Raw genomic sequence first — 27,797 nt, 5'->3', positions numbered from 1 at the left:
TAACTAAAATTAAGACCAAAGTAACATTTTTATTACAGCATCCTTCTGTACTCTAATTGTGGCTCACTGGACATTTCTGCCCACAAGCAAGTCTCTGGACTTACACTGGCTCCCTGAATTACAGAAGTATGAGTTACAGACAGCTCCACTGGCACTTTCACATAGGTGCACTATGTTCCTTGGTGTTTTTGTACAGGTTTGATAGTGCTGGACTGGCAGGAACTGGATGTTTTAACTTAAGTTCATTATAATATAGAAACAGAGTCCTAGAACCTAACCTGTCCTTAAGTAGGGAAACTAGTATATTGAATTTGAGTAGAGGTGTGCCCCAGAATCTGCAGGGATTCCGTTCCAGAAAACTGCAGATACCAAGGAGTTACCTTCGCCTCTGGAGGATCTTTAGCAGCCCAGCAGAGGCTGCGCTCATCTGCCCATGGTCTCTGCTGGGCTCAGACCGATTCTTAAGGTCAAAAAAGTCACTTCCAGTTTTTGAAAAAACTGAAGTGACTTTTTATACTCTAGGAGTCCATCTGAGTCCAGCAGAGGCTGCAAGTGGACATGTGCAGCCTCTGCTGGGCTTAGAAGACCCTCCAAAGGCAAAAGGAGCAGAGCTTCCCTTGCCTATGGTGTGGGCATGCACATGGAGGGGAGCGGCTGTGGACCCAAATCACAGATTAGTCAATCTGTGGTTATGCGATCCGTTGATATGGGGGCCCCCCTGTACTGGATAATAGACACTCACCCATCCCTTAGAATTCTGATTTCCATTATCTTCCCTCCAATTAACACACTTTTACTTTGCTCCCCCTTTTTTTGATTCATAGTCAGACTTAGCCTCCTGAATTCCACAATATGATCTGAAGTGTTCTTAAGTAGCTGTTCTGATCATTATGCTATTCAATTAGCAAGGGGTGAGCAGCTGTCCCTCTTCACCTCAGCATGGTGTCTTTTCCAGTGGCCGTTGTATTCTTTTTTTTAAGAGTGTGAGACCTTTGGGGACAGGAAACTATTTATGATTACTATGTAAACCACTTTGTGAACTACTCTGTTGAAAAGCAGTATATAAATATTCTTAACAACGATTCTAGAGAGCTGACAGACAAACCTCTCTGTTTAAGAAATGAAAGAACTTATCACCACAACATTAGACCTCCATTTCAACCACCATTCACTTTTACTCCTAACAGCCAGATAAAAGCTGTGTTTTGGGTACTGTATGGAATATGGTAATAAAATCTGACATAAAAAGATCTCTATTCAGAATATGACTACAATGTACACCACCTCTCCTCCAAAAAGATAACACAGATCTAGTTCATATGATGTTCTACCCAGCTCACTTTTCAACTGAGCTGCAAAACAGAGGACGTACTCATGGAATATTGTAAAAGCTCGTTCAGCAGGATGCACTGGGTAATGGAAATCCTTTTGCTGAACAAGACACTGTGATATTCCATAAGCCCCTCTTCCAACATTATTTGCATAAATAAACTGAGAAAGACAATGCCTCAGAACTGGCTCCAAGATGGAGAAGGCATGAGATTTTCACAGCAGAATCACTGTTGGAAAGAAAACAAAGTGAGAAGCCATGAAGCACTAACATTTCGACATTCTACTAGCAGGTGCAGCAAAGTTAGTATTTTCCTAATGTAAATCCTCAGAGCTACATATAACCAACACAAATCTTAATTACTGTTTATGAATGTCTTAATCAAGGACCATGTAGCAGGCATGATTAGATATATTTTACAAACAAATCAGTGAGCCTCACACAAGCTTAACTTGGACTTCATGGTACACTAAAAACTTCTGCCATCATAAACGATTTATAAATGTAACCAACTTTCTACTACAACAGATCGTGCTAGAAAGTCACTGAAGAACTTGCCAAAGGCTTCACAGTCTGTATCACATTGGTTCCAGATGTAAAGTATGAATATTGCTTATAAACACATTTACTGTAGTATTGAAAATTATTAACTTCATGTCTGAATTAAATTACTCAAACAGTATGACTGAAACTGAAAGCCGCCTTTCAGGGTTTTTCCAGAGGTTCAGAAGAGAGTTCCAGAAGAGAAAGCCCATGGTCTCTTTGCACTGCGTTAACTCAGGAAGGGCGCAATCCTAACCCCTTATGTCAGTGCTTTCCAGCTATGGCATAGTGGTGCCAATGGGACATGTGCTGCATCCTGCAGTTGGGTGTCACTCACGGAGGCCTCTTCAAAGTAAGGGAATGTTTGTTCCCTTACCTCAGAGCTGCATTGCCCTTATGTCCATGCTGGAAAGCACTGACATAAGGGGTTAGGATTGCATCCAAAATTTTTCAACTGAAGAAGTAGTTGCCCTCACAGAAGCATGGTTATATTATATCATTCTTTAAACATTCTTGAATTAAATTTGGCACAATTTCCAAAGGTCTGTAATTAAAAATATTAGAGGAGAGCACCATTTTGCGGCACTCTGACCAGCGACAGGCCGCATATGTGACATTGCCGCTAGTCCCTCACGCACACCCCCAAACCTTCCCCTTGTCTTCGAAGGCTTCGTTTAGTGTCACGTCTCACTTGGAGATGGGTGTGGTGGTCAGCATGCCTGTCACTAAGCGACGCATGACTGTACTTCAATATTTGAAATAATGCTCCACATTGAAATCATTCTATAGAGGATACATTTTACGGCTGTTGCTGTCACATCAGTAAAAATGGATAGTTGAATGGTAAATGTCATCCAAAAAATGTCTATGGGAATAACTACAGGCTTAAATTTGCCTTTATTAATAAGTGGACATTGAGACATATAATTACACTTAGCCTTAGTAAGTTATGTCACCCCTACTTGATACAAAAAAAAAAACCAACAAGGAAAAATATGCAAGAGATGACCAAATAAAGATGGGGCAAAAGTAATAGTCATATGATATTTAAAACCATGTAGTATTTTTTTCCAGTACTTCCCATCAGATCTGGTGCCAGGTTGCTGGGGAACACTGCACTGAGTTCCACCTAGCACCCTCTGCCCACCTTCTAATGTTGTACTGTGCACTACTGCCCACCCTCTGATTGTGAACTGAACACTACTGCTGCAACCAATACTGAAAATTCAGGGGATCAGGTTGGCCAAATGGGTTTTGCACTAGTGCCCAACCAGGTCATCACCTCTGCTTCGTGTTAATTAATGTATTGCAAACATTGCTTGGGTATTTTTAAATTCTTCCTCAAAAGTCACTTTTCTTGCGAACTTCATTTGCTCACATTTGTCTTTTCCTGCTCTTGTCTGTCCCTTCCTCCCCCTCCTTTTCTCCATCTGTCAAATTCTTCCCTGGCAATCTTCATTTTTTGCTTATGAAACTCTGCCTATAGTACCACCGATATGCATAATGGTTCACAACCATTTTTAGTACACACAACATACAGAATAGAAAGTGATTGTCTAATTCAACAAGTATCAGTATAGGTAGGCTTTTCAAAGTGGCAGAGTAAATACAATCAATCAAATTCTTAACTGCAATGCAGATAGATACATCTTTGCAGGCTCTCAGAACAGTATCTTGAGCACTAGAAGCCTATTAAAAAATAATCTTATTTCTAAGTTATTTATAAGCACTAATCACATTTCAAAGTGTGATGTTTACACTGTGACTTCAATTTTTTACATGAGTGTTACAAATAACCATCTACTTTGAGCACTTGTTGCAGCTTCTGAATGTAGAAAGAGGGGAATGGACATCTAGAAGACGTTTTACTTTTTCCAAGTATAACATTAGCAAAAATTGTTTCTTCCATCTTGTTTGGCCCTCCCTGTTTACTTCACTTCGTAACTTTTCAGCTACGGTTAAAAAACAAAAACAAAAAACACTTGTATCCTGCTCCGTCTTTAAAAAGCTCAAATGAATTTACATTGGTCTCCAAGTGAGATCCCACCTAGAAACTGACTGGTCCACTCCCACTAAGCTTGAACAGTGCTACAGAATCAAATTATTCATTCTAGTCAGTGGGACCATGGTATGGAATGGCATGGCATCCAAAGTAAGTAAACTGTAGCTGCTCCAATATGGATCATAACTTAAACACATATCCGAGCTATGAATTGTTAAAGCAAGTCTCCAAAGCAGACGTTTTCAGTTATTCACAGTACTGCGCATTTGCATAAAGCTTTAAGCAATTTGAAATAAAACACCAGATGGTGTTCATTATACCTGCATAACACAATCATTTAAATATATATATATAAATCATTACTTCCTTTATAGCATTTCAGTTGAAATAGCTACTAAAATTAAACATTACTGGTGCTTATTATGATAAGAAAAATGTAAGCATGCATTTAACTACTCATATTAAATATGAGTAGTTAACTCATATAACTCAACTCTAGCTTTTCTATAGCAGAATAGCCTGATACCACAGTAGTGCTGTGCTATTTACTAATCATCTCTGCATGCTTTCTCTTTGAAACATTGGTCCAATTCTGAGAGGTAACAAATAAAACTGTACATGGTCGATTATGAAAAACTGCACTAGCAATTACAATTTGGCCCCTTTCCAAGTTTGTTGGGTGAAAAATCCTTAATTAGTCACGAACAATATCACCAAAGCTATATTATACCATCTTAAAACAAACAAATGGACTTACAAGTATATACAAAAGCATTTCACAGCAGGGTAGAAAAATGCAAAGTTCTGTGCTTCTTGGCTAGAAATTTAAAGGCATACACTAATCTCTGTTAGCAAATATAGCCTAACTGAGCCCGAAAAACAAAATAAATGTGAGACAGCTTTATCTTAGATGATTAGAAGAAGAAAAAAACTTTTAAAAAATGTGATCCACAGGCAAATAGTATTTACTGCATGAATTACCTGTAATTGAAATGCTCAAAACATCATATATTTATCCTATACATATGGCAAATCTTTATCCCAGATTAATGAACCATATTCAGTTTTGTAGTATGCTATGAAATTTAAGTTTTGTCAAAAGCAATAATATGAAAAAACCTATTTTTAAAAAAGTCACTATTTAGTATCAAGAAAACCAAATTTAATGTGAATAAGTAAAAAGAAAAAGCAGCATGCTAAATGCAGCCCCTGATGCATCAAAATAAATTAATAATTCTCAAGATTAACAACCCACCCTGTAGTATTATAATTTTCAAATGAAAGGGGAACCTCCAGGGCAGCAGCAGGTGGAACGATGCTGCTGAATTCGATTAAATTGAAATATTTCAGAAAGGAGAAGAAATACTTGATAAAATTTTAATTTGGCAGTTGCAAGCTAAAAGGCAATTATTAAGCTAAGAGGCACCATTTTTGCTTGACTTCAAATACAGAGCCAATAAGTACAACCTATTCTCTAGAATTTAACAAAGAAGCTATCTGAAAATATGAAAAGCAACAAAACAGACTGATTGTATTAGCTCATGTGTGTTCACTACAGGGGAGATACAGAGAAAGTTCGGTGTCCAGGTGTCCCATTCTATGCAGCAGATTGTTCCTACCAAACCTTGCATTTTCACACATTTGTTTTTGAAGCCTACCTACTTGCAAACATAACACTGCATAAAGAATAATAGGGCTTGAAAAACCCCAGTTTAGAACACATACTGACATTTGTATCAAAGAATGAAATTAAAAATGACTGGGTCAATTATATCTGATAAGCAAAAACAACACCATTTAACTGTGGTAGTTCCACCCTGCAGGAAACAGTTTCTTCCAAGTACACATGCATAGGATTGTGCTGCAAATCCCACTTATTTTAAAGTCAATAAATGCAGGATGCTGCACAGGAGCAAAAACATCACTATCACCTTCCATGTAAGAAACTGCAGGTATTTTATGTATATAATCATGTGCAACATGCTTGTGCAGGCACACACTCACAGAACATGAATTAGCTGCATCTGTCCAGGAAAGACTCTGAGGTTGTGATGAGAAGTTCTAGCGTTTGCATCACCTGGTGCAGAAGGCCAGCACATCATCCCCATGACGGACCTCCACCCATGCAACTGGTGGGGCAATGCCCCGAGCAGTGGGTGTGGTGATGCACCACTGCCCCACCCTGCTGTTTTCTTGGCTATAACTTTTGAGAGAACAGAATATTTTGACACAGTTTGTTTTATTGCATTCTGCATGACATTATGCATTGATTGACACATAATGATATTATTCAAAAATACCAAGAATTTAACAGTTTTGGCCAGTTGTGGTATCAACCCACCCGTGCATGTCACCCAGTGCAGCCTGCATCCTCCTGCACCTCCTAGTGACACCACTGAGTAGTTCAGGCCTGTGTTGGTATTTCAGTGATTTTGGACAGGCAATAACTTACCCATAAAGCACTGTATGTGCTATGCCTTATTTAAATTGAGTTCTCAGCTGTTACATAAGACAAAAAATTATTGGCATTTTTCAGTGTAAGAAGAGATTTTTGACAGGGCAAACATATACAGTGCTATTTATACTATATTTCTTGTACTCTTGTGCCAAATTCCACTTGAATTTTATTAACTTTAATCTAAATTGTCCATTTCTGAAAAAGCCTTTACACATGATGGATTTCCTACACAGACCCTACCCCCTAAGAAACTCCAAGTACCTCATGAACACATTCTTGTGCAACAATAGCACATTTGTCTGTTTAGCCATAAGCTCAAACTGGTGACAGATTCTTGCAGCACAAGAAAGAAGTATCACACATGATATCTGATGCAGAAGTGATACATCTATGTAGGACATTAACCTTGTGTGTAACAGCTCTGAGACTCAAATACAGCACACCTGGTACTGCTATATTCAGCTTAACTTTTCTTTGATGACTGCTCATCATCAGCTTGGGCAGACTATGAAAGCTAATTTTCACAGAGAAGCAGACCTGCAGCATCTGTCCACCCTGTGCTCAGTTAAGGGTAGATAATTATATTAATTAATTCAGATTAAGGGTAAATTATAACAGAATGTATATTTAATTCATTACACACTAGCAAGTATGTAACAAAAATGTGATTTGCTTGCCCATTTTCAGGGATGTACATTAGCAAAAATTTAGTGTATTTACAAAAATGTCAAACACAAACACACACACACAAGTAATGAGTCGTATAGACTGTGCATATTATCTTCACACCAAGAATATTGTTCCCCCTTTTAAACAAGCAAGGAAGTTAAAATATTTATGAAAAATTCACTTCTTTAAAGCTTATAATCACAAGTAGCCATGAAAATGTTTACAACCTACAACCATCTTTCACATAATTCTTCATTTATGCAAAATGTGCATTCAGTATATTTCTTTGAATGAGATACGGTAGTGAAGAAAGCAAAACCTGTTTATAATCTGTCATGTGCTGGAAAGTAAACATTAACAAGACAGAGAGTGAATGACAGGTCCAGCCTATTTATACACAGATTTGACTCAACAAGAATGGCCCCTGCAAATGAGAAAGAATGTGCTGATCCCTGGAGAAGGGGAAAAATGCATCCCTTTAAAATCAGTTTTAAAAACTGAACAGTCCTTTAACAACAGCCTCCTTAATGAGAGACAGAGGGCAGCAGGCTAACAATCCACCAATCCTTCTCTCGCCTTCAGATCCCTCCCTTCCCCCAGCAAGTGAAAGAAAGGTGATCATTTTGCATTGGTGAAGGGAAGGGCTGATGGATTGTCTTCTTAATGACTCTTATCTAAGAGTCAAAAGGTCAGCAAGGCTGTTTTTCAATCACTGGAGCAAAGAAACTTTGTTTTTTAAATTGATTTGCTATAGTGCGTTTTTTTTTAAATCCACCTGAGTGCTTGGAATGGAACCCACACGAATAATTAGTCTCAACCTGTATATCTTTTTAAAAGTTGTCTACATTCTCAGATCCAGATGGTGGCAGGCCATTCATGACATCCCCAAGTTAAAAAGAACTGGTCACAAGGCAGCTAAGGAAAATAGCCATCACCCTCTGCTAAACCCAGTGGTAGCTGTTCAATTATCAAAGCTGAAGTTCATTTCTTCTCTGAAAGAAACTGAAATACCCTTTTACATGGCACAGCATATGCTGCTCGCTCCACTTAGATGTAAGAGATGCTGCATAGTAACGAATCAACCAAACATCCTCTTGGGACGCCTGTTGCAGCAAGACCCCTGCATGCTTCTAGCAAGACTTCGTGCAAAATGCTGTTGAGGTCATACAGTATGCTATTCAATTAATAAACTAATTAAGGAAAGTTACACTTTTAAAGAAAAAATACAGTGCCAGGAACTGCCAATGTCAAGATAGCTATAAAAACACAGCAAGACTTATCAAGATCTCATGAACCACAGAAGCATTAGAATGCTTTTTTCCATCCAATATCACTAAACCAGCCTAATAAACCACAAGTGCAACAAACAGAAAAGCAAGAATTTAGGGTAAACCAGAAATCACACCAAAATACATGTTTAATCATCTTAAAGGGGATAGCTACTCAAAAACAAATCTTCTGTACACATTTTTCCCCAATAAATTCAATCAATTATACAGTACATATTAGCTGATTAGAGACAGCATGCCACAAGCACTATTTGGAATGAACCTGCAAGTGGCAGTGGCATCTCACAACTGTCTCACCACATGCAGGTGAAAGTCAGACTGTTTTCTCAAACTGTCATAAGATCATGAAAACGGGTCCTTAGGACATGCTGCTTATAGCTACAGTCAACTGGGCAAGGATATCTGCTTGCATAGTGATGGCCACACCTGAAAAGCAACTACAAAGTTAAACAGCTGCTGCAAAAACGGCATAGAGAAAGTCTTCTCATAGTCTTCCCCTGTGCCATAACCCCAAGCCAGATACCCCTCTCATGGCTAATTATTTTTTTAAATATTAAAAAAGGACTGCTACTGCTTAACTATGATCTCTACAACGTCACGTGTAGTTTTCCCCAGGAAGGTTTACTGCCTGGCTTGTGATGGGGTACAGTACTTGTGTGGCCATTGCTTGGCAGAACAAACACTTTGTCTTGCTTTCATAGAAAAGAACTTGCTGCTAGAAGAAGAAGAAGAGGAGGAGGAGGAGGAGGAGGAGGAAGAAGAAGAAGAAAAAGAAGAAGAACAACAACAACACAGGTATTTATATACCGCCTTTCTTGGTCATCAGATTTCTCCTCAGACTTTAATTCAAGGCGGTTTACATAGGCAGGCAATACTACAATTAAAAAACAATACTCATAAATCCCAATAGGGATTTTTACAATTGAAGAAGATTCTGTCTTTCAAGAACCACATTTCAGATGGATCTTTAATGATCTGGTATCACATTCTGGCCTCCATTTTCGTCCCACACAGGCTGCTAGCTACCAAAGAGCAGGTAGAATAACTCATAAGAACATAAGAACAGCCCCACTGGATCAGGCCATAGGCCCATCTAGTCCAGCTTCCTGTATCTCACAGCGGCCCACCAAATGCCTCAGGGAGCACACCAGATAACAAGAGATCTCATTCTGGTGCCCTCCCTTGCATCTGGCCTTCTGACATAGCCCATTTCTAAAATCAGGAGGGTGCGCATACACATCATGGCTTGTACCCCGTAATGGATTTTTCCTCCAGAAACTTGTCCAATCCCCTTTTAAAGGCGTCCAGGCCAGATGCCGTCACCACATCCTGTGGCAAGGAGTTCCACAGACCAACCACACGCTGAGTAAAGAAATATTTTCTCTTGTCTGTTTTAACTCTCCCAACACTCAATTTTAGTGGATGTCCCCTGGTTCTGGTGTTATGTGAGAGTGTAAAGAGCATCTCTCTATCCACTCTGTCCATCCCCTGCATAATTTTGTATGTCTCAATCATGTTCCCCCTCAGGCGCCTCTTTTCTAGGCTGAAGAGGCCCAAACGCCATAGCCTTTCCTCATAAGGAAGGTGCCCCAGCCCCGTAATCATCTTAGTCGCTCTCGGCTAGGCTAGGCTTGTCAGCTGCTTCAAGGTCTCGCCGAACTGGCGACCTTCGGATGCTATCTTCAGGCAAACAGAGGCTCTACCCTCTAGACCAGACCTCCTGCCCTAGAATATGTCATTACTAGATGACATATTCTAGAATATGTCCTAGAATATGTCATTACTTGATATTAACTGCACTACACTATTTTTCAAAATTCAGAAAGATCCATACAGTATTTGCAGGGAAAGGCGAACAGAAATAATTCAAATAAATAGAATATGCATGCTAAACTACAGGTCCAGCCTATTTATACAGATTTTTTTATACACGGATTTGACTCAAAACAAATGGCTACTGCAAATGAGAAGGAATGTGCTGAAGGGGAAAAATGCATCCCTTTAAAATCAGTTTAAAAAACTGAACAGTCCTTTAACAATAGCCTCCTTAATGAGAGAGAGGGCAGCTGGCTGACAATCCATCAATCCTTCTCTCCCCAGTGGACCCCTCCCTTCCCCCTAAGCACATGAAAGAAAGGTGATCACTTTGCATTGGTGAAAGGAGGGGTTGAGTGAAGTGCCTTTCTAAGCTCTTGAAGGACAACTGATTGATGGATTGTCTTCTTAATGGCTCTTATCTTACATTACAAAGGTCAACAAGGCTGTTTTTAAATCACCTGAGCTAAGAAACTTTGTTTTTTAAACTGATTTGCTATAGTGTGTTTTTTGCATGTGAGTGCTTGGAACCCATGCGAATAGTGAGGCTCAACCTGTATTGAAATAATCCAGTTGTAGCATGGCTATTGTAACCTCTGAAAATTATATCATTCTTAAAAGACTACTGAAGTCAGCAAAAAGGAAAGTTGGAGAGTGCCATACGTTTAGTATTTCTTAGTACAGCACCCCATTACGAATGCTCCGCCATTGCTAGTAATGGTACTTAAAATACCATCTCTATCCTCTATTGGTAATAAGAACTGAAGGCAAGTTACAGAAAATTTGAAATGTACACAAGGTTCTATGCAATGACTACTTTTAGAAGAGAGAGAAAGAGAGAGCAAGCAGACAAGGTAGTAAAACAAGGATTTTTGTTCACAAGTTGCAAAGTTTATTATGTTTGTTTATTATTAAGTATACAGAAGTTCCTGTAGTCTGCTTAATTGTTTTCAGGGTTATCTTTGGGGTTTCGACCAGCCTTCTTTGCATTTCCCAATTTCCGTTCTTATAGTCAGTTAAGAAATCTGTGTGTTTGTGCATGCTTGCACATTTTCTATGCACAAGTAAAGTGGTAGCTCACAGCAGAACTTTTACATTTCTGCATCTCTGTTTTGCATACCTGACAGCAGTGGAGGAGTGCAGCATAATTCATAGTATTACCAGTTTCTTGGGGGGGGGGGAAGCTGCTGCTGTTCTTACAGGAATTTAATAGGATAATTTTAGTTGTATTTCAACTTTGAATGTTTCATCAAAGCTAGAGAATGATAGCTCAAGAGTAGATTGTTTAATTTACACTTAGTTGTAAAGTTTCTTTGATACAAGGAGACTCGAGAAGTCTTTTGTAATTCTTTAATTATTAAAAACAAGACATAAACAACCCTCCAAGCAAACATAAACCACACTAATCTAAATACAATGAATAAACAATAGGAACTTCTCAGCAGGCTTTTCTGCAAAAAAATAATATTCCTGTAGATAAAAGTGTTTAGAAAACATTATCCACAGACAAAAGGATTTAGAAATCATTTGCTGAATTGTCTTTAAAACACCTCTGCCGTTATCTTGTCTGACATATCCTCTACGAGAATTTAGATTTAGAAATCATATGCTGAATTGTCTTTAAAACACCTCTGCCATTATCTTGTCTGACATATCCTCTTGTACTTTCAGAAATGATCCACAAAACAAAAACAGCAGATATGGGAAAATATGCAGCCTCTGAACATTACATCTTTGGTTTCAGTTCTTGGAACACATCATTGAGTGAGGCATATTAACGCATGTGCGCTCCTCCATATCTATAACATAATGCAGTGCAAACTGGATTGGCAAACTGCATAGATATACTTCCCTTTCAAAAAAGGCAGGGAAAATAATGTAGATGTACAACTGTATGGATCTCATGTCTGGGGGGAGCAGGCTTTCATGAATATTAAAAAACTTTCGGGCAAGGGTATTAACCACACTCAGTTTAAGCTTGAATTTTTAGATTTGCTCAGCATTAAAATAAGGATCTGACAAAACAAATTTTTCCCCAGAGCAATATTAGGTCTTCAAGCCCTTCCTTGTCTAGTAATGCTGGAATAATTGTAATATCACTGCTGAATTAGGTCTATGATAACAGCACAAAAAGAGAAGCTGCAGACGTTTCCCCTTAAAAAAGAATACATAAATACACAAACAAGCCCTTTTATGGAAATAGATCCAACTGTACTTCTCTGCTGTAGACTCCCTTGATAAATAGTAGCCCTGTTTGTCCAAACATTTTGTTAGCTGAACAAGACAATTTCATCTGAGGATTAGTTTCTACCTTTCATCTAAGAATATAGGTACATACAGCCCTTTGGGAATAGCAGTGCTTTCAGAAATAGCAATGTTTGTTATCAGACTTGTGGTTGCAGAAAGAAGTGTGAGTAGTTTTATAGGGGGCTTCGATAATGGAACTAACGGGCCAAGCTCACCATCGTTTGTGAGTTTATGGACAATAAAATTCACTCATTATATTATTCATCATGGCCAGCCGCTGAATAGTTAAGACCAAATGGAGCTTTTCAGCTCAATTTCAAAATGAAGGGTGGGGGTGGGGAAAAGCTATGAGTTTTAGAAGCTGCAGATGACGCTAACCTTGACTTTAGCAGAACTCCTATAAGCGTTTGCAAAGGGAAAGTTGGTTTTGCATGTGCTTTATTATAATGCTTCCTGTATGTGAACAGTTACATTCTAAAAGTGAAATAAGGAAGGATTTGTGTATATAACAACTGACCCCTTATGTCCGTGCTTTCCAGCATGGACATAAGGGCAATGCAGCTCCGAGGTAAGGAACAAACATTCCCTTACTTTGAGGAGACCTCCATGAGTGCCACCAGTGGCGTAGCTAATGATCATGTAGCCCAGTGCCAAGCTCAAAATGTTGCCCTGGAAGTGATGTCACAACTCGAAGTGATGTCATTCCAAGGCTTTTAAAAAAGTAAAAATTAGGAGGAACCCACCTCTTTCTCCCAGCAGCTCACCACCCACTTGCTGTGCTACCTTCTCCCAGTCAGTGGCATAGCGAAGGCATCTACCTGCTACCTGGGGTCAAAGAAGATTTGTAGCCCTCCCCCCAGACAAGATCAAATTTAAGTAAATAAATAAAAAGTGTGCCCCTGATTTGTTTGAGACACTGTGCTGGGGTGAAGAGGGATGGTTATTCTCCCCCTGCTAAGTATAAGAGAAGCACCACTTGAAAAAGAACCTTTCTACCTAGTTAGCAGGGATAACTATATTATGAGACGTGGAAATGAGAGCTGACTCATATTAACACCTTATTGCAGGGGTGTCAAAGATAAGGCCCGCAGGCTGCATTTGGCCCGCAGAGCCTTTTTGGGAGGCCCCCCAAGCTTTGGTGGAGTTCTGGGGCTGCCCCACCCCCGCTTGCTCCAACTGCAAGCACAGCTCTGCAGCCGGAGAGAGTTCCTAGGGCTGGAGCAGCCACACATGGCATCCCTGGCCCTTGGTCCCCCTCCGGCTGCAAGCCGGCCGCGCCTGTGGCTGAAAGGGGCGACTGAGGGCTGGAGCATTCACGTGCGGTGACCCCAGCCCTCGGTCCTTCCTCTGGGCACGAGCAGGGCTCGCCCGCAGCTGGAGAGAGTTCCAAGGACCGGAGCAGCCGCGTGCGGCATACCCAGACCTCGGTTCTGCCTCCGGCTGCAAGTGGGCCTTGCCCACGGCTGGAAGGGGCGACTAAGGGCTGGAGCAGCTGTGCATGGCATCCCCAGTCCTCCATCCTCCCTATGGGTGCGAGCAGGGCTCGCCCAGGGCCTGAAGGGCAACTAAGTGCTGGAGCACCCACACGTGGCATCTCCAGCCTTCAGTCCTCACTCCAGCCACAGCCAGAGCTCTCCCGGGCTTTGGCCGTGGCCAGAGGGGGTCTGGGAGCAGGAGCCGCTGTGCGTGGCTTCCCTGGCCCTGACTAGTGGCAGGTAGGTGGGGGCTGGGGGGGGCAACTGGGAGGCTTGGCTGGCTGGCGGGCAGGGGATGCTTGGTGGTAGAATGGGATCTGGTGTGGGGTGAGGCAGGGGATGCTTGGTGGTTGAATGGGGTCTGGTGTGGTGTGAGGCAGGGGATGCTTGGTGGTAGAACGGGGTCTGGGGTCGGGTGAGGTAGCAGAGCGTGGGGGAGCCTCAGCTTTTTAAAAAAAACAGAAAGTGATATCACAAGTGACATCACTTCCTGTGTTCAGGTCACTTCCGGGTGCCACACTTGGAGTTCAGCCCTCAGCAGGTGCCATGAATCCAATGTGGCCCCCAGGATGAAATGATTTTGACACCCCTGCCTTATTGGTTTCATGCTGTATCATGATAACATGTCATTGCAACATATTAATAACATGTCATTGGCTCTCAGAACAATCAGTCTCATAGGTTGGTTTTAAGTTAAGAAAATCCACTTTTTCCATAAGGTAGTTGTGTTTTCATTTTGCTGTTAATAGGTCAAAACTTTTGACAATTCAAATATTCCAATGCAGTTTATTTCATTGCATTCTGTATTAAATTATCTTTCTAATGATATATAACATGATGGTATGATTCATACATACTAAGATTTTCACAATTTTGGTCACTAGTGTCAAGTTCAGCTTGTTGCCCTCCTGAAGCTTGATGCCCGGTGCAACTGCTACCCCCTGCACCCCCTTAGTCATGCCACTGAGTGCCACCCAACTGCAGGATGCAACACACATCCCATTGGCACCACTATACCAGTGCTGGAAAGCACTGACATAAGGGATTATGATTGCAACCTGAGTTTCATACGATGCCTATCTAAATGGATTTAAAAGAAGGCCAATGAAAAGAAGCAATTACTTTCTTTTGAGATTTCCTACAGTGTTACAAAGCATTAGATGACAGAGGCCTGCAAATTTTAAGGTCAGAAAAACTTTTCAAAATGTATGGTGGTTTCATATGAATTTGGGGTGCTGATTCCGAAAATGGTTAATTCCAAAAATGGCCTAAGCCATGGCGTAAGATTCCTCACGAGGAAGTTGCTTAAACCATTCACCAATGAGGCTATGCTGTATCTCTGGAACTAGATGTGCTAGGGCAAAACAGATGCCTTTTTTGAATCAGCGCTTCAAATATATATACTGTTTGAAGATTGCAAAATGTATGTTGGCCTGTGCAATTTTTTACACTAGTGTTAAAAGCTCTGAATATTATTTCATTTAAAGGACCCTAGACATAGCCTTTAACCTTAGTATACTAAACAATGCCTGAAATCACACAGATTATGAATTTATTTATGAATGATATTGTCTGGTTATGAAAAATTTCTTGGAGATGATAGCAATTTAAAAAGCATTTTTAAAAATAACTAAGCTACATATTTTAAAAGTGTAAAACTAGTGTGAATTAACCTTGTTCCTTTCTTTGTATACTATTGCTATGTGCAATAAAACTATTTTAAGAATACATTTGTGGCACTGCAAGCATATTTAGACACAGAATTAGCTACAACTTTGCATTAATTGAAAAACCATGCCAATTTGTTTAATGACAATTAAAACATATACATGAGATTATTTTTGTTTTAAGTTTTTCTATTGATAGTTTAACTTGTTTATGTGCCCTTTTCACAGAAGTGTTCTTAGATTTATTTATTATTGTTTCAGAACTATAGAATTGGGTTAAGCAGAATTTTAAAATACAGGTATCCACAGGGGTTCTGTTCTGGAATCCCCCACAGATACTGAAATCTGCAGATATCAGAGTTCCCATTAAAGCACTTGCAAAAAGGCAAGGAGATGATTTGCAGTTGATTTATCATTTTGCAGAAATTTATCGTTTTGCAGATGATTTGCAGAAATTTCTCGTTTTATAGGCAAGTATGGTAATTTACTAGCGGCTAGCTATAAGAGATCATTGCCATCTAGTTTCAAAATGTAGATTTTGAAGCAATTTTGCATTTTCTTTAAAATGCGACACCACATGCATCTCAGCATGTGAAAGGACCTAGATTTCCAGTTGAAACAGCATATCCAGCTCCTATGGTTGGGGAGCATGGGGCACTTGTAGCACCATTCTTTATATTCAAGCCAAATCCCCCGTATCTTTCACATATACAGGCAATCCATTTCCTCACATTTCCAGTGTTCATTTCACAAATACCACATTTTCTGCACCTCACAGCAATTCACCTGCACACCTATGGCAAGATTATTGCTTCTATTTATAATAGAACTCTCAATTATTTTAACAATTTTGTGCAGAACTCAGAATTGGTATAAGACCTTCAGAATTGGTATCCCTTCAGAATAATTTGTAGGGTGAAACTTCAGACTAGTTGCTCAGTAAGAAGAATTTATGCAATAGGTCAAATATATTTAATATAGTAATGAATTTGTTCTAACAATAACATGACTATTTCAGATAGACTTGACTGTATAAACATTAAAATGATTCCTAAAATATTAGGTTAAATGTCATTAATCTGATCCTTACTGTCTGGAATAGTTGCTATTATACATAATGTAAATAAAATACAGAAAAAATACAGAAAATGACCTTTTACAGAACTATATTCCACTTACATGGAAGCATGTGAACTCAATGTGAAGATGGAAGGAAAATAATTTCAATATGAGAAAAAGGATCTGACATACCATCCTGCAGAAACAAGATTACAGATTTTGGGTAGAATGTACAAATAGGAGTGGTCAAGATCACTCCTTGAACAGAAGTGATGGATGGACTGTGCGTTCATGCATATACACAGGAGAAACTAACAAATATGCAAAATTAGATGATGAGTGCTGGTTTCACTGACTTCAATGATAATATCACACCAATCATCATCCCCAGACCACCATGTTTATCCCACCACTGCTATTAACAGCCCTCTCTGTACGTGGGTGGATGGATGAATTGTTCTGCAGCTGTTAGATTTCCAAGGAGCTGGGAAGGGACTGGTACAAAAGGCATGTATAAAGCTTATAGCAGCAAGCTTCTTCCAATTCTAATAGGAAGGGAGGAGGAAAGAGAAGGGGTGACAGAGAAACGAGTTATTTATTTTCCCTCTAATTTAAAGACCATTCTTCTCAGTGCAAGAGTACACAGAAGAGGCATTTTGTCCATACATTCAGGCAGCCTGCACAAAAAAGGCAAGTTTGTAGAGTGGCACAAGTTGTTCTCAATGACAGGTATTCTAAATGAATTTCCACGACATAATTACTTCCTATTCTTGTTGTTCAACCATTCTATTTCAACATCAACTGAAGGCAAATGTATGACTATAGCTAACATTTGCTGTTTCCAGAATTCTCTCTTTTAAATTGTACTTGCAAGAATCTCTTAGTATAGAAAGCATCTCAGTCTCTAAAAGACAGGTCCTTTCACCTATGTCTAGCACTGTAGCTATTTTACTACAATTATCATATTTGGCAATTGCATTTTAAGTCATAGTACCTGGAATATATGGAATGTATGAGAATCTCATCTCTTTACTTTGAAGTAAATACTTAACCGCCCCCCCCCCCCACTGTCTGCAAACCCCAGTCTGCCATGGAATAATGTGCCAGCAGAGCATGGCGGAAGTAAGTGACATCATTGCTGAGTGCTATTAACTCCAAAGAGGCTGGCAGTGCTGCAGCTGGAGTCAGAACCACAGTTAGTACTAGCCAGCTGGGAAGAGGGCTGGGCCAGCTGTAAAAGAAGACAGGGAACAAGGAGGATGAAGGAAAAAGGAGTTGGAAAAAGAGAGCAAATGGAAAGATGGGTGAGCAGAAGAGGCAGCAAGGAGATGGGTATAAGCAGCTCAGAACAAGCAGTATACACATCCATCGGAAAAGTCACACCAAAGCAAATGCACAAATTTAACTATAATTTTGTTTTGAGAGTAAGTTGCATTTACAAATTTATGGTTGATTTACGGCCCAATCCTATCCAACATGCTAGCGCCAATGCAGCCTGGAGGTAAGGGAACAAACATTCCCTTACCTTGAGGAGGCCTTAGTGACTGTCCACCCGAAGCAGGATGCTGTGCACACTCCATCAGCACAGCTGCCTCAGTGCTGGAAAGCAGGATAGGATTGAGCCCTTACTCGGTTCATATATATATACATTGTTCAAAACACTAGTACACTTTTGCAATGCCTCACATACTAAAGGCAGAAAACTGTTTTACCGTTTCAAAAACTACAGAAAATGTCTTAATTCAGATCTTCAAGCTTTATTTTACAATTGTACTGAAGAGTTGCACATGACAGTATTTAAACTACAACTTTTTCGGCAGCATACAAGATTTTTCCCATTTACTTAGTCCATGAATAGGTATCTGCATAACTGCCACTCACATACTTTGATATTGATGCACAAAACCTTCATTTACAAAAGACCACAGAATAGTGCAGAAATAAAAAAATTACTGCAAAGAATCTGCATCACAATGCCAGAGATACATTTTGATCATCATTATTTCAAAGTTACTTCACTGCCTAGCCCTTCCAGAAACACTTCTTAAATTTTAACATCCATTTCTTCATATTCACTTATTTTTGCAAAGGAATCAAAATAGTAAACTCTTATAAAAATCAAATCTGGAATTCATGGTAAACTAATAGCACTTTCCTACAAAGCCTTCATGAAATCAGGCATCTACCAGCTTCTTCATGAAATCTTACAAGCAATATATTGTTTAAAAATCTGCTCTAAATTATACAGTGACTATATAAATGCATGCAGCCTGAATTTTCATTTCCAGAGGTACTGTCTGTTACAAGGCACTTCTGTAAATATTCAAGTACAGCCATGGCAGAATTCCAAGCCTGTACTTAAAGTTTGCAGAGATGTAGTTTTAGAAAGACCATAATTGTAGGTAAGCTCCAACAGATCACTAGCTGAAATACACCACAACAGGTTTTTAGTGATCATGTTATTTAATCACAGGAATAGTGAATGGTCAAACCCAAACTCCATTTAAGAAACCCAATTTTTGACACAATTTCATTGTGTTTTCACAACAGCATTATATCCAAGGAAAAACAAACCTAAAATCATGCTATTTTGTCTTTTGATAAAAACAATTTGCCAGCAACACCCATCTATAACTACTGGAACAAGACTACTATACATCATAACATTAGAAACAGAATGCCAAGTGATCTGGACCTGGTTTTATTTTTTCCAAGTGCTATATCATTATTATATTTTAAACTTATCTTGATCACTGTCATCATCTTCCAACAATTAATGAAAAAAATCTGTGTCCTAAGAAGCAGTTACTAATAACCACTTACTAATACGCATTCAAATACACAAAATTTACTGCCATTTTTAAATATCCACCAAATTAATAAATTCCATTTACACTTACCTACAGTTTGGAGGAGGATCTAATGTAATTTCCGCAAGTTCTTTCTGAATTCTTAAGAGAAAAGAAACAGAAGTTAAAAAGGGACAGACTGTTTTCTTTAAATGGCTTCCTCCAATATAATTAAGAAGACAGTCTTAATTCCAGTACATAGGTTCTTAATTGTAAAGGAACATTTGCACAATAAAATTCAATTAATACTGCAATCCTTGTTAGCCAGAATTCAAAAGGACATACCTGCTCCACACACATGCTCCAATTTTCTGCAAGCCAAGAGCAGCCCCATGTTTCTCAGTTAAGCTTTACCAAGCCTTCCAAGGCTCAAAAAGCATCCAACCATGTGGCGTGATACCAGCTTACCAAGGGGTAAATGCCACCACTTAAATTCTTCTTTTCTCATAGGTACTTGTAAAATCTTACTTTGTGCACCTCAGACTCATTAACTTTTGACCAATATGTAGAAGCAAGTCACAATGAACTAAATAGAACCTATTACCTCCTAAACCACATTTCTAAAAATTGTACTCTACTGATTGACTGATAAGTCCCCAAACACAGAAAAGACAATTTAAATTTTAAATCGAACAAAACTATTTTTAAAACAATAAAACCAGCAATTAACCCAACTCAAGAATAGGAGGCAGCATTAAGTTAGTAAAGTGACTACTGGACACAAATGTAAATTTCAAAATGATACACATTTAATTTTTAAAAACTAACACAGACCAGAGAGATATGCATTTGGAAATATACACAAAAGTTTAACACAGAAATATGTGACCTTCAGGTATAGAATTCAATTAAGGTACTAGGATTTATATTAGTTTCATCTCAACAAACAGTGAGATTTGCAGTCCCTTTCTCTGCGCATTCCACTGAGTTTATGGAACTCAGCCCTGTGCACAAGACTGCAACCTTAGACTGGATCGGGTGATAACCTGCATGTGTAACATGAGATTTGCTGACATGGGAAAGAAATAAGCTGCTGTTTCTTAGCATATCTACTAAGAGCCTGGCTAGAACTCTGCAATAACTCCTTCTCTGGACAGGAGGTCTGGTCTAGGGGGTAGAGCTGCCATTAAGCCCAAAGATAACATCTGAAGATGTTTCAGTTCAAGATCAGCGGAAGCTTCCATGAGCGGTGAGACCTCGAGAAGCTGACAAGCTGAGTTCTAGGGTGAGAGACAAGAAGTCAGCTGCAGTTGTTTGTCAGCATAAGAGGCAACACAATCAGAATGATTACCAGACTGAAAAGGTTTATCTGGAATGTAGTTTGTTCTTGCAAGATAGAATGTCTTTGTTTATTATAAAAAACCCCATGGCAGTTTAGAGAAAGCCTGCCTATGTGAACCATCTTGGATTAAAGTCAAAGGAGCAATTCCAATGACCAAGAAAGGCGGTACATAAATACCAGTTATTATTACTATTATCACCACCACCACTTTTCTTCTCCTACCATCGCTACAGCTGGTAATTTCTGTCACCTCAGGAAGTCCCAAGCCAATCTACATAAGCACCAGCAACTACGTAAGCACCTGCAACATTATAAAAATCCAAAGCAATGTAAAATCCAAAGCAATGTAAAAATCCAAAGCAAGGCAAAAGAGCTTTGCCTTAAATTGCTAAATTATATTCAGAACAGTCTTTTCATACTCTTTCCCTCCCACCCCCACTATAATGCAGCTAGAAACATTTTTCTTATTTTTTAGACATCTAGGACTTCAGCTTTATATACACGGAACTAGCTGCACACTATATCAGTTGTACACTGTGTCACTTTGCATGGTTTTCAATTTTCAGCAATTCTTGGATTTAGAAATATTAAGTAACAAAATCAGACACCCACAACATTTATACAGTAGACAACTCACAAACAGAACAAAAAGGAAAATTCAGGAAAAACTCACAACAAACAGATGTAAACTCTGTCTCAACATTTTCTCCAGAAACCTGTGCTAAACAGTCTCTATTATTTGTTCTCCTTCCCCAAAAGATAATTAAGGAAAAGGATATCACCCGGATTCCCTTCACTAAGACATATGCTTTAACAATAGAGATGAATTCTCACATCAAGCACATATGTACCTTATAAAGAAAAAAAACAAAAAACCCTATAAACACTGCTCAAGAGCACAAAAGTGATTTCCCAGGATAAACATAAAAATTGTATTAACACACTTTAGTTACTATTACAACACTGGCTTTAATTCCAGAAAGAGATCAATAGACTACTTCTCTGGATTAGTACAGATCTTAAATCTTAAATCATCACTGAACATTCTCTCATGTTCATGACTGAAGAAAAAAGTCACTAAGCAATACCAAATGAGTGGTTATGAACCAAAATATCTACAGTTCATGCTAAAATAAAAATTAGAAAATTTCAGCTATAGTGCAAGAAGTGTTTCCTGAAATACAGTGGACTCCTGCTTTACGAGGGTAATCCATTCTGGAAACACAATTGTACTATGAAAATACTATAATGTGAACATACTGTGTTATGGTAATTTGTTCTAAGACCTTGAAAGTTGCCTTCACATAACTTTTGATCCTATCCTAAGCTGGCTACCACTGCTGGGATGAACACGCACACTGCTGCAAATGTACCATAAGGCACGTTGTGGCAGCACAAAGTGGCGTCAGCCTGCCGGTGCCCATTAGAGACCAGCACTCCCCAGAGCAGACAGAGCAGACAGGCTCACCACAGGGTGGCGGGGGGGGACGGGACATGATTGAGACATACAAAATTATGCATGGGAAGGATAGAGTAGATAAAGAGATGCTCTTTACACCATCACATAACACCAGAACTAGGGGACATCCACTAAAATTAAGTGTTGGGAGAGTTAGGATAGACAAAAGAAAGTATTTCTTTACTCGGCGTGTGGTTGGTCTGTGGAACTCATTGCCACAGGATGTGGTGATGGCATCTGGCCTAGATGACTTTAAAAGGGGATTGGACAAATTTCTGGAGGAAAAATTCATTACAGGTTACAAGCCATGATGAGTATGTGCAACCTCCTGATTTTAGAAATGGGCTATGTCAGAATGCCAGATGCAAGGGAGGGCACCAGGATGCAGGTCTCTTGTTATTTGGTGTGCTCCCTGGGCCATTTGGTGGGATGCTGTGAGGTACAGGAAGCTGGACTAGATGGGCCTATGGCCTGATCCAGTGGGGTTCTTTTTATGTTCTTATGAAGAGCAGAACAGAGGCAGGGTGGGCGGAGAGGGGCTTGGATTGGGCCAAGGAGAGATAGGATTAGTGGCAGTGGCTACTGCCATATCCCAGCCCCCTTCTGGGTCTGATTTCCCAGCATGTGGCTGTTCTGACTTGTGCCAACGATTTTGCTGGCATAAGGTCAAGTAGCCCCCAGCAGCTGCTGGAGTCCACCCCGAGGGAGGCGGATGAATCTGTCCCTCCCTCATGGGGACCTCTAGCAGCATCTCTTTAAGCAATGGATACAGCGGAGAACTTTTTGGTGCAGCATGGAAAGGTTAGTTAGGATTGGATTGTAAGCCATTTCTCTCTAAAAGGGTGATTTAAAAGGCACCTATATAACATGGCTTTAGGAGTCTTGGTTACCTGTTTACAGAATGCTGTAATTATAAAAAACACATTACAAGGCTGTATCCTTTCCTCAACGTACACACCACCACGATGTTCAAAATATTGGCTGAGACGTTACTAAACACTTGTTTTGCATCACTGATTGGCATATCCATCACCCATGAGGTCCTGTTGGAGGCAATCATAAGGCCACTGCAAAATGAATAATTGTACAGTGAACCCTGTTTACTACAGAGAGCCCATCGTAAAGCCATTTTGATTATAGGCTGAACCCACTGTAAAGTTCTATATACTGGATAATACTGACACTGGAGCACCATCAAAATGAAACATTGAGCAAAGTCTTGTTTAGGTTTGCTGTAACTAGAAGTCAGAAGACTTGCAACCCTTAGAGGTGGTTAAGAGCTGGCGAATAGACTGGAATTGCATGTGTTCTTCTACTTCCTTGTACAAATTCCCTCACCCACTTTAGCAACAATAATGCTGGTGTTTATGTAACCTAAATGGTGATTAATGCTATCTGGGATTCATTTTGACTCATAATTGAAAACTAGGACTGCAGCTGAAGCTTGTTCTCAGCAAACACTACTTGGCATTAAACAACTGGTAAGATAAGGACCCATTGTTCCCTTGTCTTCAGTCTTACTGAAATAGCAGCTTGATGAGTTTATTATTTCAAAAATACTGAAATATTCTATGTAGTTCTTCAATATATTTCAGGCATGGATAACAAAATATCAGTCATCAAAAATATCAACTAAACAGTACAGAAAGTAAAACAACAGGGTGCTAGACAAACTACAGAAATAGGGGCAAAAATAAAGATTTAAACAATTCATTAATATTCCTTCCCCAGGTTTTATAAAACATAAAAAGGAAAGAATAACTAACCTATATTATAGAGATTCATTAGGCAACCTATTTCAGGATTTTGGAAGATGAGAAGTGCTGGATACATGTCCAAGTATTATTTAACATGGGACTGAATGAAACATTCTGCAGTTGCTCAGTGTGAAGCATGGACTCTTGCTAGCATTCTAACGGGGAAAAACTAAAATTAATATTTTTAACTAATTACTGTTATTTCTATTGTTACTAATTATTTCTTGAAATAAATTTTACTAAATAATTGATATCATAACTTATGCAAGTAACTATGTGTGTTAATCTGGTAATATTCAATCCCAAAACTTTGTGAGGCATCAGGTCCATCAGGGCATGTGTCAGGGAACCATGACCTTCCAGAGGCCCTGAAAGGGATGATATTCCCCACCACTGACTGCAGTGCAGCTTGTAGCATCCAATGCCTTTGGGTAGGAAAACCTAAAGTTGCAGTGACTGGAGTCATGTGCAGCTCTATGTTTTCTTAGTTAACTACTTGGCTGCTGCGAGTTGCACAGCAGCCTATAAGATTCTCCTGTGAGTAATCTCTATTAGTCATTGGAAAGGGAAGAGAAGAGAAAATGCCCATGTAGGCACTTCCTCCTCCTCCCCAGCAGAGATGCCAACCTGGTGTGTGCTCCAGCCGTGGGAGCAAGCCAGGGCAGAAAGGTGTGAAAAGAGAAATACCCCTGCCTGCCACCTCCATATGTCAGTTCTTATGCAGTAGAATAAGGGGGGGAGGGAGAAGCCAGAGGATACCAAAGGACTGTGTGCACAAGGACCTGTGCACTCTGGTACCATGCCAGCTGATAAAGTTGGTGGAACAAAGAAGTGACCAGAACACATCTGTGAGACTTACTTGGTATATAATAAAAAAGAGGAGGAAATAGTATGCAAGTTATATACAGGAAACCCGTTATTCTTGCATTCTAAACTTCAATATATTCAAAAAGAGTTAAAAACAAACATATGCACATACTGAAAGACTGAAAAGGATTCTACCTTCCCAGTGCCATCTGATAAACACAGCCAACAAAAATAAAAGGTATTTTAAACAAAAACAGATCTTTTTCCCCTAGCTAGCACTCGATTTTACAGGCAAAAAGCACTTTTAAAAACCCATCTCATTCTATTCAAGCTCTTGCATTGTGTACTCTATAATGGTATCTAGTTTGCTTTGATTTTTTTCAACATCTAATTCACAGTACTTTTTGATGCAACATAGAAAAAAACTGAACAAAAATTAGTACATAAAGGAAGTTAAAAAATATATACTGGCACAGGGGGACAGGGAAACATATTTGTAATAATTAAGATAAAGTACAGAGCATATTTTACATACAACAGTGCAAGTTGCATCTCAGACTGTTTCATATAAAAAGTTATGAAAATAATTTTTGGGTAGGTGAAATTCAGGCCTTGACAAATCTATTTGCCAGTCTGCCAAGGACAAGACTTGCTCAGTGCAACATGGAGAAGAGCTTGCTTAACTCAAAGTCAGAACAATATGAGTCACTATTTCTCCTCTGAGTTCTTTCACAAGAGCTAATGATTTCAGGGAGGAGAGAGGTGACTGTTTGTTGTGGCTGCCTATAAGATGTCTGATTGAAAATTAGCAGCCCAATCCTATTCAATGGGCCAGAATGCGTAGTAAGCAGAGGCTAGGCTAGCAGAGCTAGAGGGGGGCAAGAGGGCCCCCCAGAAGCTACCCTCCGGGCGTCCGCCACCAGCCTCATCTCCCACTTGTCTTCTTTTTCTTAGAGCCAAAGAAGCCAGCAACTCTGCCAGCTTCTCTCCCTTCAAAAAAACCCTCTTGACAACAGGGGGAGGGGGCGATCCAGGATCACTACTGGAGAGAGAGCTCCCGCCACTACAGCAGTGATTTGGCACCGGACTGGGCCACCCCCCATCCTTTATAGGAGGAGAGAAAACAGGCAGCTTAGAGAGTCAGCACACTGGAAGTTGCTCGCAATCCCAGCATGCTGCCTCTCTAGGTCGCCCTCTGAAGGAGAAGAGTGGGTGGCCTAGACAGTCAGCGCAGCAGGAGTGGTTCCTGGCCGCATCTGAGGGCCACACCCCCTCTCCTTCCCCGAAAGGGGAGGAGAAGAGGGTGGCCCTCAGATGCTGCGGGAAGTGACTCATGCCACCTCTGATTTTGGAGGAGATGTGTGTCACTTCCCGGGCTGCAATGGAAACTTTTATGCAGCTTAGAAGTGGAACAAAAGCACCCATTGGAGTGCTCTGGGCTGCTGGAAGCAGCAACTAGGAGGAGAGCACCACCCACCTCCTGGAAGTAGCGCTAGCCTCTGTGCTAGGCACCATTTCCAGTGGCCCCAAAATGCTCCAATGAAGCCCTTAGAAGTGATGCTTCTAAGGAACTGCTTAGAAGTGGTGCAAAAGGCTGCTTAGAGCTGCTTAGAAGTGGTGCACAAGGCTCCATCACAGCCTGGGATGCCTCCTCCCTTCCCCCTTTTTTCAAAGGGGGAACAGAGGAGGAAACCACACGGAAGCAATTGTGGCAACAATGACGTCACCGCAATTACTTCCAGGTCAGGGGCGGGAGGTGGCAAAGGCAAAGGTACCCCAACTGGGGGAATCCCAGGACTGCCTCTGTTTTGGTGCTGCCACCAAGCACAAGGCCAGCAGCACAGTCACTGGCAGCCATTTGTGCGGGTCAGCAACAAGTCCACCGTTCACCAGTGAGAGATGAGTCAGCAGTGGGGTCAGGCGGTGAGAAGGATTGGGGTGTTTCTGGGAAAGAAGGGGGGACAGGGAGGAGGCAGGAGATGTTTGATCCGGTAGCAATGGTGCATGACATATCCTATTCCCTCCACTTCAAGCCTCCCTGTCCCTTTCTCTCAGACATATACCACCAAAATAGGTGGTATAGGTGGTCTCCAAAGAGACCCATTGTCTCTTGGGCGGCCTACGAGGAGTTTAAGTAAAAATATTTTTACTTATCCCCTGCAGGCTGTCTGAGCTCTTCCTCCACCATAGGACGCAGTGTGTATCTTTGTGGCAATCATGCATCAGTGTTGGAGGCAGGGAATAGGACTGCCACCTAAATTTCCTATTTAAAATTAATATTTCCTGAACAAGTTTGTACACCAATGGTTGGTACAGCAAAACATACTGGTTCACAGTTTATATAGCCTAGTAGCATATGCCAAAACCTTTAATTATATAACCCATATGCCTTTTTGTAATATGGAATTATACCAGCTTAGAAACAATAGATAATTCTTTCTGGCTTATTTCGTACATATGACAAGGATGCTAAGCAAGATCACTTCTTTGAAGGCTAAGGCTGTAATCGCATGTAAATTCATTACATAGTAAGTCACTTAGAACAAAGCAACCTATAGAAGTTTGGAATTTTTCAGAAGCTCATAGTTACTGAGCATAATACAATTTTTCTTGAGATGGAAAGTAAATGTCTATGCTCTTCAACTTGTAGAGTCATACATACAGGTATTTTAAGGTCCCACATATTGAATAGCTCAGGAAATTGTTATCTTTTGCTCTTATTTTATGCCCTACAAAACTGACTCACTGGATGATCCCTGTGAGATACTGGATGGCATCTCCAGAATCCCTGATATTGTGGTAATTTGAGAGTTCAAATGCTCTTCAGAATCAGATAGCTTTGCACTATTTTGAAAGATGCTCATGTTTCAGATATTATAATCCATTTTAAATTGTGGATTTTTATCCATTCTTTTGGCTAGTAAGCTAAACCAACATTTGTAGAATCATGGTAAATTACACCGAAGACCCATAATAAATATAACTAAAACATACCTTCTTGTGGGTCCAATCTTGTCCAACTTTCCAGCAACAATGCAACCACAATCAAGCTCCAAAATAAGAAAAACAAGTATTCCCTTACCTTGAGG

At 40.0% G+C, this 27,797-nt stretch overlaps 1 protein-coding gene across 2 annotated transcripts in view; it reads right to left on the bottom strand.

Annotated features, from left to right (window-relative positions):
• LOC136652179 (ubiquitin-conjugating enzyme E2 E2) overlaps positions 1 to 27,797 on the bottom strand; it is a 184,854-nt gene that overhangs the window by 138,187 nt on the left and 18,870 nt on the right. Inside the window, exon 3 of one of the 2 annotated variants that reach the window (XM_066629101.1) lies at positions 19,455 to 19,505. The exons of the other annotated variant lie outside the window; for it this stretch is intronic. Within the exon in view, the coding sequence (XP_066485198.1) occupies positions 19,455 to 19,505 (51 nt within the window). The remainder of the gene's footprint in view (positions 1 to 19,454; positions 19,506 to 27,797) is intronic. 2 annotated transcript variants of the gene reach the window in all.

This window comes from Tiliqua scincoides, chromosome 5, assembly GCF_035046505.1.
Source record: "Tiliqua scincoides isolate rTilSci1 chromosome 5, rTilSci1.hap2, whole genome shotgun sequence".
Classification (NCBI taxonomy): Eukaryota; Metazoa; Chordata; class Lepidosauria; order Squamata; family Scincidae; genus Tiliqua; species Tiliqua scincoides.
The sequence above is the reverse complement of the archived record's forward strand: the minus strand, read 5'-3'. Positions and strand labels throughout refer to the sequence as shown.